This window comes from Micromys minutus (genome assembly GCF_963924665.1).
Source record: "Micromys minutus genome assembly, chromosome: 8".
NCBI classification, from domain to species: domain Eukaryota; kingdom Metazoa; phylum Chordata; class Mammalia; order Rodentia; family Muridae; genus Micromys; species Micromys minutus.
This window is the reverse complement of record NC_137977.1, coordinates 61,477,766-61,491,815: the sequence shown is the minus strand read 5'-3', so window position 1 is coordinate 61,491,815 and position 14,050 is coordinate 61,477,766. Positions and strand designations below refer to the sequence as shown.

The following is a 14,050-nucleotide window of genomic DNA, read 5'->3' as shown; positions in this document are numbered from 1 at the left end:
AGTTAGGGCAGAGGTCACACATGTAAAAGACTCTTGACTGAGCAAAGAAATGCTGGACTTCAGGACGGACTTTCAGCACAGGCTGACCATTAGGAGGTAGCCCGCCATATGGCTGTGTGGGGTGGGAAACAGAGCCATTCAAGGAGTTCAGTTTCCAACAGAATAGTAGACTTGCTGCCTGGCAGTGCTGTGAGGAGACTTCACAGCACTCACTTCCTCTGTGGGGGAACGCCATAAGCTGACAGAATCAGCTCTCAGAGAGCTCCAGGAGAGCCTCCTTCCCTGAAGTATGTCCCCTTCCAGGAACAGCCCCAATCCAATAACTGATCACACAGAGCCACAAACCTTCTCACCCCAAACATGGGCAAATCTGAAGGGACACCCAAGTTGGAAACTGCCTGTGTTCAGCTGAGGCTGCCTCTGTTTCTCCCTTTTTCTCCTTTCGTTGGTCTTGATCCCTGACTTCCTTCGTAGGCTTCCTGCACATTCAAGTCTGGCCCAGAGCCTGCTTTGCAGGGAGCCCAGCCCCACTCGCACCCTCCCACACAAACAGAGACCACGAAGAACACATCACTGAGTGTCTTCTAAATGCAGGACATTGGCAAAGAAAAGTGTTGGATGAGTCTCAAGCCAGAGCTACCCCGGGGGACATCAGCCAAACCCGGGGATTTGTGCTACCCACTCAAGAGCCCAAAATGGTCTACGTCAGGTGAAGGGTCACTCTAGAAACTTCTGCCTAAAGCCAAAAACTCTCTAAAAGCCAAGAACAGGGTTGGGAGAAGCAAGATATGTAAAACACAGAACAAGATGGTGGGAATTAACTCTTAGTTGTCAGTTGTCATTAATCACAACAAATACAAATGTGTTAGGCTCTCTAAGGAAAAGCCAAAGATTATGACAGTGAATACACAAACTGCATGTTTTTCCAGCAGGAATAAAAGGCATGCAAGTATTGAAGTGTGGTGTGTGGTGTATGTGTGTACATGTGTGTATGTATTTATGTGTGTATATGTGTGTATGTATTTATGTGTGTATGTATATATGTGTGTATATGTGTGTATATGTACATGTGTGTGTATTTATGTGTGTATGTATGTATGTGTGTATGTGTATGCATGTGTGTATGTATTTATGTGTGTATGTATGCATGTGTGTATATGTGTGTATGTGTGTATGTATTTATGTGTGTGTGTATGTATGTATGTGTGTGTATATGTGTATATGTGTGGATGTGTGTGTATATGTGTGGATGTGTGTGTATATGTGTGGATGTGTGTATATAGGTGTATATGTGTATACATATATGTATGTGTTTATGTGTGTGAGTATATGGGGTATATGTGTGTATGTGTTTGTGTGGGTGTGGATGTGTGGATGTGGATGTGTGGATGTATATGTGGATGTGTATCTGTGTATGTATGTGTGTATGTGTTTGTTAAAGATCAGCACCATAAACATCCCCTTTTCTCTACCACACACTTTGAGTTAATACAATTTATTTAGTTCATTGAGTTGTATAGACGGCAAGTCTGGTTTGTTTTCGCATGTGGTGTTTTTATTTATTTTCAAAGCTTTCATAATATTCTTTATAAAAAGCTTTTTCAAGAAAATAAAAGAAGCTGGGCATGGTGACACGTGCCTTTAATCACAGCACTCAGGAGGAAGAAGCAGGCAGATCTCTGTGAGTTCAAAGCCAGCCTGGTTACATAGGGAGTTCCAGGACAACCTGGGATATGTAGGAAGACCCTGTCAAAAAAGAAAATGGGAAAGGAAGGAAGGAAGGAATGAAGGAAGACAGAAAAAAAAAGAAAACAGGAAACTTCAAACATTTCTGAAGTTATAGGTTAATAGCACCAGTGGTAGTCTTTAAACACAAGCCTGTTAACATCTAAGGTATATGAACTGCTACTTGGTACCTGGTAAATGGAACAGCTCTGAGTTGGTGTGGCCGTCACCCCTCAGCTGAAGAGGTGTATCTGAAGCAGAACTCTCCTACCTCACTGGCTTACACAGATAGTAAGAGACAGCAACTGTCACAGAGGCCAGCATCCGTCATAGGACACTGGAAAAGGCAGGACAGAGGACAACCAGAGCGTAAACACAAAGCAGTAATGTGCAAGACCAACCCAGGAAAAGCCCGTCAGTTACAAAGACTATCAGAGCCAAGTAGAGAAGATAGCAGATGGAAAGATGACTCAGCAGGCTAAGAGTGCATTCTGATCTTGCAGAGGACCCCGTTCCCAGCACCCACATCAGGTCTGTTGCTATAACTCCCAGGACACACACACACACACACACACACTCATACACACTCATACACATAATGACAAAACAGAGAGGCTAGAGAGATGGCTCAGCGGTTAAGAGCACTGACTGTTCTTTCAGAAGACCTAGGTTAAGTTCTCAGCATCCACACAGTGGCTCACAATCATCTGTAACTCCAACTTCCAGGATCTGATACCTCTTCAGGCCTCTGTGGGCACCAGACATGCACATAGTACACATTCACTCATGCATCTAGAACACTCATTAGAAGTAAAGACTTTTAAAAATATATTTAAAATATGAATAAATAAATAAATAAATAAATGCTAAATTTTAAGTAATTTTAAGGAAGATGAAAATGCAGCTATAACAAAATAATAATTGAGACTCATAAACTTCATGCCCTGAAACTTACTCTTTTAACTTCTAGAAAAATCTTAACCACAGTTTAAAGGGATAGAAAACCTAAACAGTCTCAAGTCACTAAAGGAAATAATTGATAAAGTATTTTCAAAAGAAAAAAAAAAAAAAAAAACCTTAGGAGTGATTAGCTGTAAAAGCTACCACTGCTGAACATCCCCAAAACTTTCACAAACAGCAAGTTTGGATTTTTTTTTTTAATTGATTTGTTTTGTGTGGAGGTGTTTTGTGTACATGTGTATCTGGACGCCATGTGTGCACCTAGGGTCTGCAGAGGCCAGAAGAGGGCTTGGGATTCCCTGGGACTGAGCTGCAGATGTAAAGCATCATGAAAATGCTGGGAGTTGAACCCAAGCCCTCTGGAAGAGCAGCCGGTGCTCACAACTGCCGAGCCATCTCTCCAGCACACAAAGATCAGTTTTAAAAGGACTGTTCTGAATTCATCCCACAGGATTTTTTTTAAAAGGCAAAGACAGTATGGGAAAGACACTGAATGCCAAGATCCTAACTAAAAATAATAGCCAACAAAATCTCACATTGCATAGCTCATGAAGAGCTAGGCGTGTGTCTAAATCTATGCACTGAGCATCTTTTAGTATAATCTTTGGGGAGCACTTGTACGACACTGGGTGCTTTTGTATGGTGTTCAGTACTGAGACCAGTTGTATGTTTAATGTGATTTACCACATTAAGGGTTAGAGATGAACAGTATATCATCTAATAGATGTAAACAATACATAATGTTTCTGAAAACACAATTGTGTGACTTAGTCCATGAGTGTATGAAACATTCTTAACTGCTTGAAGATGTCTACCAAAATTACCAAAATCTAAGCCAACAGCCCCAGCGATGAGACACTCTTGACGGTCTTTTTATAATCAGGATGTACAATGTTGTGCACAGACATTAACACAACGTGGCTTAAGATCTCAGCATGAGAGCAGAGGCCATGAAAACACTTCGAAGAAGGCAGATGTGTCAGCCTTTGTGGTCATGCTGTAGGTGATCTATGAACCAATAGTTAAGGGGCAGCAATTAACAACAGCAACAAGCTAATGGCTCGGGCTTCACCCAAACTTTAAACTCTCTTGCTTCAAACAACACCAGTAAGTGACTGAGAAGATGAGGCTGGGGTGAAGTGCTTGCTCACCCGTCGGATGTGGTCCAGGCCCTGATTTGATTCACAGGGCCACAGCGGTTTTATTTTTAAAATAGAGGAGGGACAAGGGAGGTGGCTCAGTTGTCATCCATCCTCCTGTCAAAGTCCGGGTTCTGTTCCCAGTGCCCACATGGTGGTTTATAAACCTCTGTATCTCCAGGTTCAGGTGAGCCAATCCCCTATGCTGAGCTTTTTGGGTTTTACATGCATGTGGTGCACATGAATACATGAGTAAAAGTTCACACACATAAAATAAAGATAAGTAAGTGAAACTTGGGACTCGGCAATTAAGAGCACTGGCTGCTCTCCCTGGAGACTTACATCGATTACCAGTTGTTCGTAACTATTTATAATTCCAGTTTCAGGGGATTTGACTCCTTCTTCTGTTCTCTGAGGGCACCAGGCACACATCTGGTGCACAGACATACATGCAGGCAAAAACACCCATGTCCATAACAATAAATGAGTTAACAAAAATTGAAATTTAATAAATAAATAAAATGGGAAGTATAATTCATAGAATGAGAAAAATGCTTTGTCAATAACACATAAGTAACTTACATTTGGAATATCTAAATTACAATTTAATTTTTTTTAAGAGGCAACTACTCCCATTTTAAAATAGGTGAAAAACCCGAATAGACATTTTCCCAAGGAAGAAATGCACACGGCCAACAAGCACATAAGAATGTGTTCTGCTGCACTGGTCATCTAGAAAAGGAAGAGCCCAGCCCCCATAAGGTACTCAAAAGAATGGTCAGATTACAACAGAGGAGAAGCCAGGAACCTCATGCACTGCTGGGAGTGGAACGGTACAGCCACTTTGGAAAACATCTGCAACTCTTCCTGGGGTACCATGGAAATGATCAGCAATTCCACTCACAGATCTAAAGCCTTGAGAAACAAAAATACCACCACAGAAAAACCTGCACACAAACTAGTCATCGTGCCAAAGACATAGAAACAACGTCAAGATCTGCAGCTTGAAGAGTGGATAAACAACCCTCCTTGCCCCTCTTCTCTCCCAGCCTCAGATTTCAGAGGCGGTCAGTACCTTCCTGGTCCTGAAAGAAAGCATTCATTCCCACAAGGAGCCCTTTTTGATTGGCCCTCTGTCGCTTGACAGTCTGGTCCCTCCTGTCCCATTAAGTTCTATCTGTCACACAGATCAGAGAGGGGGCAGGAATGGGGTTGAACCCAGAACCCTGCACACGCCAGGCAAATACTCTACTACTCAGACATCTCCCTACTCCTAAAGACCAGATTATTTTCTAACGAGGGGCATATTCCCAATAATTGGTTATAAAGACAATTTAATGGATTGTTCAGGATCCACGCGGTGGAAGGAGAGAATCAACTCCCAAAAGTCCACCTCTAACCCACACACTCATGCCCTGGCACCTGCACACAGGCTAGAAATTTCTGCACATGCAAAAAATCAGTAACTATAAATAAAATTACATAGCCTGGCTGTGGCCATTTTACCCGGTTGTGAGTAGCAGCAAGCCCATCCACTTTGTTCTTGCATCTTTAACTTTTTACCCATAAGTGATGACTAACATCCCATCCTTCCCAAAGCCTCCAGCAAACACCTGTCTACTTTCAGTTCCTGTATCTGACAACCCCAAATACCTCATCAAAGTGGAGTCATACAATGGCTGGCCCTTTTGTCTGTCCCATTTTGTTTGTCGTGATAGCTCCAAGGTGCATCTATGTTGTAGCTCTGTATTGGAGCCTTCTTCTTAAGTAGGTAGGTAGGTAGGTAGGTAGGTAGATGATAGATAGATAGATAGATAGATAGATAGATAGATGGATGGATGGATGAATAGGTAGGCAGATATAGATGTAAAGTGACTATAACCCCAGCTGACCTAGAACTCACTCTGTAAACCAGGTTATCTTGAACTCATAGAGATCCCCCTGCATCTGCCTCCCAAGTGCTGGGATTAAAAGCATATGTCACCACTTCCTGTTTCCACTGTACATTTTTCTAAAATAGAAAAGTGGGTGTTGATTTTTTTTCCTGTGCTGGATACTGAATCCAGAGCTAGGCAGTACACCATTGCCATTGAGTTACATCCCCAGCCCTAGAAAGTTCTTCTAAAGATTTTGTTTATTATTTTTATTGTATGTGTATGAGCATTTGCCTCCATGTGTGGAAAGTGTACCACATTTGTGCATTGCCCACAGAGGCCAGAAGAGGGCGCTGGACCCTCCAGAACTAGACCCACAGATGGCTGTGAGCCATCACATTGGTGCTGGGAACCAAATCCAGATCTAAGAGGCTGTTGAGACCATCTCTCTGGCTCTCCTAAGTTTTGTTTTAATGCAACTGAGTAGAAAATGTCAGAGCACATTTCTCATAGCAAAGCCAAATATTACTTCCCAGAGGGTTTGTTATGGCCAAGAGTTATTTGGCCACGCACCTCACTGCACATGACAACTATAAAGTTTGGAGCACGATGATTTGAGGCAGGTGATTCCAAAACCCTCGCTGCTAGCCTGCTTCCTCCCATGTGTGGTTTCAGAGCGTCTTTCCGATGAGTTTGCTGGCTTGCTCCAGACAGACTACCTTCCATAACCAAGCAAACACAGGCTCAAACTCAGGATTCTCCATTCCCGACACACTCCTCACACACAGTCCAGCCTTGTCCTCGCTCTGTGCCCCTCTCTCCTGTCTGGAGAAGGCAGTTCCACCCTGCTCACTGTGGGCTGTTCCATCTGCCCCGTCCTTCGTTCCTTGTTTGTGCTGGGCTTCTGAGCCTCCCTCCCACCTTCACCTGTGCCCAAGGATCTTTAAGACCTCTTCGGATCTCCTCTGTAAGCCAAACTAACTCTTTCCTTAAGCAGCTCCCCCTTCACCTTTAGGGTCCCCAGTCTATGCCTCCACGCGTGCTCTCTGTCTTCCTCTAAGCCCACGAGCTCCCTTTCTCTGCACATGTGATCCACAGAACTTCCCAGTGGCATTTGGTGTGAGGTAAGTACTCAATGCACAGCAATTACTTAGAGTATAAAGCATACTCAGTGGACAGCTTGGTGTATAGTAAGTACTCGGGGTATAACAAGCATTCAGTGTATAGACAGTACTCAGTGTATAAATAGCACTCAGTGTGTAGGAAATACTTAGTGTACATTAAGTCTGAAGCAGACATGGGAAGCCAAACACCTTACAACTTCGATCCTTCTTACTCCTTCCTTCCCAAGCCACAGTGCACGGCTTCTGCTGCAGAAAGACACCACTCACTAGGCCACTACTCTGCTTTGTTTCCTAATGAGGCACATCCCTGCAGCTTTAGTGGTTTACGATGGTCCTTGTCTAAAGTGCCCATCGCACAACCCAGGGAAAGACAAAGTGTTCAAAATAGATAGATAGATGATAGACAGATGATAGATAGGTAGATATGGATGATAGATACATAGATGATTAATAGATACATAGATGATAAATAGATAGATAAATGATAGATGATAGATAGCTAGATGATTAATAAATAGATGATTGATAGATAAAAGATAGATAGATAGATAGATAGATAGATAGATAGATAGATAGATAGGTAGATAGATAGATAGGTAGGTAGGTAGATAGATAGATAGACAGACAGAAAGACAAGAATATAAAAATATAAATGAATAAATAAAGAAAAAAAACTTCTCACTACTGGGCCCACTCTTGCTGAAGCAGAACTCACTGTGGATGGATGAATGGATGGATGGATGGATGGAGGATGGATGGATGGATGGAGGATGGATGGATGGATGGATGGATGGATGGATAGATGGATGGATGGATAGAGGATGGATGGATGGATGGATAGATGGATGGATGGATGGATGGATAGATGGATGGATGGATGGATGGATAGATGGATGGATGGATGGAGGATGGATGGATGGATGGATAGATGGATGGATGGAGGATGGATGGATGGATGGATGAATGGATGGATGGATGGATAGATGAATGGATGGATGGATGGATGGATGGATGGATAGATGGATGGATGGATGGATGGATGGATGGATAGATGGATGGATGGATGGATGGATGGATGGATGGATGGATGGATGAATGGATGGATGGATGGATAGATGGATGGATGGATGGATGGATGGATGGAGGATGGATGGATGGATGGATGGATGAATGGATGGATGGATGGATAGATGAATGGATGGATGGATGGATGGATGGATGGATAGATGGATGGATGGATGGATGGATGGATGGATGGATAGATGGATGGATGGATGGATGGATGGATGGATGGAGGATGGATGGATGGATGGATGAATGGATGGATGGATGGATAGATGAATGGATGGATGGATGGATGGATGGATGGATGGATGGATGGAGGATGGATGGATGGATGGATGAATGGATGGATGGATGGATAGATGAATGGATGGATGGATGGATGGATGGATAGATGGATGGATGGATGGAGGATGGAGGATGGATGGATGGATGGATGGATGGATGGATGGATGGAGGATGGATGGATGGATGGATGGATGGATGGAGAGAGAGATACACAGATGGATTGATAAATGGATGCATATCAACTCACATTGCCCACTTCCTGCTGTAGCAATGTCACCTAGAATCACTAGAAAAGCTAACCACCTTTGTGCCTCTACTGTGGGCTTCAGAATCCCCTGAGCCATGCTCTCACTTCTGAGAGGCTGTAACCCCCAGTGTCTCTCGCTCTCTGAGCCTTCCTGTCCAGCACCCAGACAACCTTCCTTCCCAAGCACTTCTACCAAGAACCTACCCTACGCAAGGATCACCTGTGGCTCCCCATGACCTATGAACCAAGCTCAATCTGTCCTCAGCCTTCAGGGCACTTCAGTGAAGCCACTAAGCTCTGGCTATCTGACACATTGTTGTCCCCTTACAACATGGGACCATCTTTTTACTATGTCCCTTCCAATGTCTACACCGAAGCATAAATCCATGCATGTATTCACACACACACACACACACACACACACACACACACACACGTGCATCTGCTCCTATCTTCAATCATTTGTTCACTATCCATATTTATTAATGGCTTCTTATTGGCAAACATGTGTGTGACACATACAGCCTCAAGCAAACCATAATCCCTACCTCACAGCTTCTGACCTAGTGCAGTTTTCAACCTCAGTACCCCTGACATTTGGGGCTGAAATATCTTTGTTGTGCAGGCACTCCAGACCTAGAGCAGTTTGGGGGTGTCTCAACCCACTCCCTCCTGGATGCCAGTAGCCTCTCCCCATGTGGTAACCGAAGACATGGCTACTCTAATGTCTAAGGGCAGAATTGACCAGACAGACATGCACTGTCTACATAACGAGTCAGCCACAAGACACAGGACCAGGAAGCCTGGTGACAAACCAGAAATGGAGGCAAACATGACAGTGCAGGGGGTCAGGTGCCAGAGAGACAGGGGAGGATGAGCCCATGCCTGTAGCCTGTCTCAGGGTTACTGCTTCCTCCCTTCGGTTACAGACGTGCATGTCTCCACCACTGTTCAGATCTTACCTGCCTTCGAGGCCCACGAGAGCTCTGCCTCCTCCAGGCAGTCTGCCTAGCCACTCCCACCCACCCATCACTCTCCTCCGCTGGGTACTTCTCTCACTGGTGGCCATTTGATTCCCCAGAGAGAGACTTTAATCCCTCTGAGCACCAGGACTCCATCATCGACTTCTTTATAGCACCCTCCTCAACTCCCTTCCAGGATGGAACACACACCAGTCTTGACTGGTTGTGTTAAGCAGAATTCCAGCAGGGTTTTATCTACTGTCTAGGGGTCAGGGTCTCTGAGAAAGAGAATGGGAAGCAACCAATTCACCGGCTAGGCTCTGGGCAACTAGCCCATCCATCCAAACCCAGGCAGGGTTTACCAGAACATTCAGGCAGTGGTGTGGTTGGCACCTACTGTGGCTCTGGTGCCACTCCTTTCTGTCCCACCAGAAGCTCTAGGAGCCCAGGCAGTTCTGGGGGATTACCAGCAGGGGGCAGAAACCGAGAGCTGCCCTACCAAGAAGCAGGTTCCAAGATCAGGCAAGGCTGCAAGGCAGACAGTTCAAGACCATCTCAAAGGGCTTGACCACATCCGGCAGGAGACTGGAGAGTGTTTTTAAAGCAAGCAGCACCACACAGCGCACAGAAGCTGGTGCCAATAGGGAAGACAGCTGTCTGGGGACGTGGGGAGCAGGAAGTGACTGGGAATGAATGTATGAGGCGAGGGGCCTCATAGTCCTCAGTCCTGGAGAGTCAGGAGGAAGGAACAGCCAGACTGCTTAGCTTTCCCGTTTTGAGCAAATCACCAGCAGCAACCCTCACCCTCTCCCCACTCTCTGGGCAGCCTGGAATAGGAGCGTGTCTGACCAATGCAGACCCCAAGCCTGAGAAGAGAAAGGGTGGTGTTCTGTTATTGGGATACTTCTGAAAAGAAATTTTCATTCCTATCCATTTGAGTGGAAGGCAGTCAGCATAGATGGGCCCTGATGGTGAAGAAGGAGCCTCCAGCAGAGAGGAGAGGGGCTCTTTCTACCAGAGACCCTAGCATGGGAGCATCCAGAGCAGAACCCCTATCTCCAATCTGGCAGGTAGCTAGCTAGCCGCAGCTCCACAGGCAGCAGAGCCTCGGGACTACCATAGCCCGTATGTTGCTCCCCCAGAAGACAGAGGCCGTGCCTGAATTTTGAGCGGCATGTACTGCCCTTTCTCTTCAAGGAGTTTGGCTGTGGGTGGTGAAGGGGTGAGAGAGCCCAGTGCCTGCTGCCTTTGATGCTAAGGATGCAAAAGAACCGTCTGCCTCTGAGGCGACCAGGTTGTCTCACAGACCTATAGAATTCACTGTACCTGTGCGTGGCCAGACCACTACCACCCCACCTAGTTGGGAGTTCCTGGGGAGAAAAAAAAAATGACTATACCTCCAAGGTCCCCTACAAAAATTTAGACCTTGCCAAACTAAGAAGTAGAAGAAGGAAAAACTAGCCCTTTTCTTTCTGTCTGCTGCAAATGGCCACGGAAATGGAGGTTTGGGGACAGCACAGCTTTGGACATACACATGTATTTATGGTCAGCTTTGCTGCTTAGCATTCCAAGCTGCTGCCCACGTTCTCTTTCACACGCACACGCGCGCGCGCATACACACACACACACACACACACACACACACACACACACACACACACCTCCATAACTGCACCAGGACAGGCAACGCAGCTGGCGCTGTCCTCTGGCTGGCAGCAGTGGTGCCATAGGGCACACCACAGAGGTGTCCCGGCTAAGGGCAGACCCCAGGAACGCTATCACGGGACTCGGTGTATCCCACCCCTCAGACTTTCTTACCTCTTGATGTAGCTCTTGCTGTACAAGATCTGCTGAAGCAAGGTCACCAAGGCGAAGGCGCAGATGAAGATAAAGAGCAAAGTTCGATTCCCCAACAAATCCCTGTTGGCCGAGGGGTCTGCGTAGCGCATCCTGGCGGCCGGGCGCCGCGGACGCACTGTGCGGGGCGGGGCGGCAATCACGCGCGTTGTGCGGGGCCCCCGGGGGGCGTCAGGCGAACTGCCACGGCGTGGCCAGGAGGGCAGAGGACTTGGCGGGGCAAAGTTTCCCGCGGGCGCAGTTGCGGCCGCAAAAGGACAGGGCCCGCCGCGTGGAGATCGGCTGAGCCCCAGGCCTGTCCTCTCGTGCTGCGGCTTCTGGGCGCCGGTGTCCCGCAGCAGCCGATCTACCCGTGGAGGGGCGACGGCAGGTGCGGGACCGGACCGCCCTCCCGCCGAGGTGACGACCAATGGGGATCCGGGCCGGCGAGGCTGGGCCGAGACTCAGACCGACGCGCCGCCCACTCTGGGCTGGCTCGGGATTCGGGGCGCCCTGCGCGTGGGGCCGGCCGGGGCACAGCGCGTCTGGTCCCCGCTCCCGCAGCCTGGGGATGCGAAGGTTGGCCTTCAGTGCTGCGGAGGCGAGGTGGGCGACACAACCTCAGGACGCGGGGCCGTGGCGGAGGGGGAGGGGAGTAGCGTCAAGGGCCAGGTTGGGATCGTGGGGTTCAGAGGAGCGCAGACCGCAGAGGCAAGCTGGTCGAGAGGAGCATTTGCATGCGGTGCGCAGGTCACTGAGTCACCGCGGCAGCCGCGTCCTCGTGAGCTGCTGGAGAATCCTCCGAGAAAGCGGAGCAAGGTCAGCCGGGCAGCCCTTCAAGGACGGCGCGCGCGGCCCCTGCCTGCTAATGGACTGAAAAACTGTCCCTGGGGCCTTGACTCCCAACGCTGGCTGAGCAGAAATTTAGGGTCTACTGTCCCGCTCCCCACTCCACCGCACGCCCCCCCCCCCCCCCGCCACTGGCCTCTACCCTCTCTCTCACCATCCCATCCTCTGCAGCTCGCGGCCTTTTGTCAATAACCTTGTTGTCACCCAGACACTGGGACTTTGTCTCATCCTTGGAACTATTCATAGACCGTAGGTCAACAGCAGGCCGCCTTTGGGTACTATAGTTGCTCAAAGCTATAAGAAGTCGCTGGATCCAGCAGTGAGCACTCTGTGCTTCAATGTAAGGTGGGGGGAATGTATCCAGAGATGCAATGGGAGAGCCGTTGCTAGCACAGAGATCCTAACCTGAAGAATGCTACCCCTATCCAGTTCCTAGTTCCTGGCTCGCGACAGTCATCCGGACACTGCCTAGGCTTGCGAGTGAGGCATGTGCAGAGATCTACTAGGCGCCCTTCCCAGGACCTCCTAGGCACTCCAGAGGTTCCAGAGTCAGGGCTGCTTTGTACTTTGAACTTGACAAAACTCGAATCGCAGCAAGAAAAAGAATTTATTTTTTATTTTTTTAATTTTGTGGGAAATGCCCACACTCTAACCCCTTCAACCTCGGCATCTAGCAATTTCTATAATTAGGAAACCAACAATAATTGCAATTCCATTCGCAGGGCTAAGTACTAAGTGCCATCTTTGAAGAGGCTAAAGCTCTCTATCCAGTGTACCTATCTCTGAGTAGGCTTCTTAGCCAATTAGTGGGGTAGTTCTCGAGGGCTCACCATTGTATGGTTAACATAGAATCCACTGGCGATTGCCACTAGGCTAATAACTCCCACCTCCTATCTTCTAACGCAGCTCTGCTGTTGGAAGGGCCAAGGTGCAAGCTGTTGATAGAGGGGTTCACCAGGCAAGAAGTGCTTCAACTTCAGAGGTCCTGCACATGCGAATGGGAGTCAGTCAGTGTCCCCCAACAACAAAGTTGGCTCAGTGTGTTACTCTTCGTTTCTTCAGTTCCTGTCTTTGTTTTCACCACAGGGTCTTGCTCTGTAGCGCAGGCTGGTCTCCAACCTGTGATCATCCTGCCTCAGCCTCCTCAATGCTGTGGTTAAAGGCGCATGCCACCATATGATGCTCTCGGTCTTCAGACTTTTTAACAAGGGACCCTGCATGTGGCTTTCCGCTGGTCCTCCACACGTTACGTAGCAGGTCCCACACCCTAGTTCCAAGCTGACAGAGCAGGAATTCTCACCTAGTTAGTACCAACTGTCAGGTTGGCTCCTTGTGCCTTCCTCGTGCAAGGTGAGAGGAGAGACACAAAAATGAGCGTCTCAACAACTATGCAAGTTTCTTCCTCTCACTACTCCAGAAACCAGAGCCCACTGTGTGCTTCTAAACTGAAGGTAGTTAGTTAGAGAGCAGAAAGGGGAAGAGAAAGAAGGGTTAAAAAGTGAACATTCTGGTCCATGGCTGGCCCTCTGTATGCCTAACCAAAGAATAGCAGGTTGTAGGAGGGGGTGGCCAGGGGAGGGCAGTGAATGGGATGTAAACTAAATATGGAAAAAGTAAATTTTAAAAAAAAGCCAGGTGATAGGTAAACATCTATTTGGGCACATTCCTGGGGTCAATTCAGCAGGATGGACAGACACTCAGAGAATCGGGTTACACGGTAGTTCTAGGAAACTAAATTGGTTTTCAGATTGGCCACTGTTCAACCATATGGAGGAGATATATCCAACAGCTAACCCTCGCTAGCTCCTCCCTCCAGCACAGTCACCTTGTTTCCTTTCTCGTCCCATTTATCCTCTCTCACCCCGTCACCGGTAGGTACCATCCTGAGAACTGTCTTTGGATGCAAGCTTCCCCGGAGAAATGAACAAACTCGTTTTATAATAATGAATCTGAATTATTCCATGGTCCTTCTAATTAAAGTGTA

At 47.4% G+C, this 14,050-nt stretch overlaps 1 protein-coding gene across 4 annotated transcripts in view; it reads right to left on the bottom strand.

The window, feature by feature from the left end:
- Window positions 1-11,619, bottom strand: part of ST8SIA5 (ST8 alpha-N-acetyl-neuraminide alpha-2,8-sialyltransferase 5) — a 61,709-nt gene extending 50,090 nt beyond the window's left edge. The window contains exon 1 of one of the 4 annotated variants that reach the window (XM_080919906.1): window positions 11,200-11,619. In XM_080919906.1, coding sequence (XP_080776032.1) covers window positions 11,200-11,330 — 131 coding nt within the window. In that variant the 5' untranslated portion in view covers window positions 11,331-11,619. The remainder of the gene's footprint in view (window positions 1-11,199) is intronic. The other 3 variants (XM_080919908.1, XM_080919907.1, XM_080919909.1) reach the window with 3 other exon arrangements.
- Between the last annotated feature and the right edge of the window lie 2,431 nt (window positions 11,620-14,050).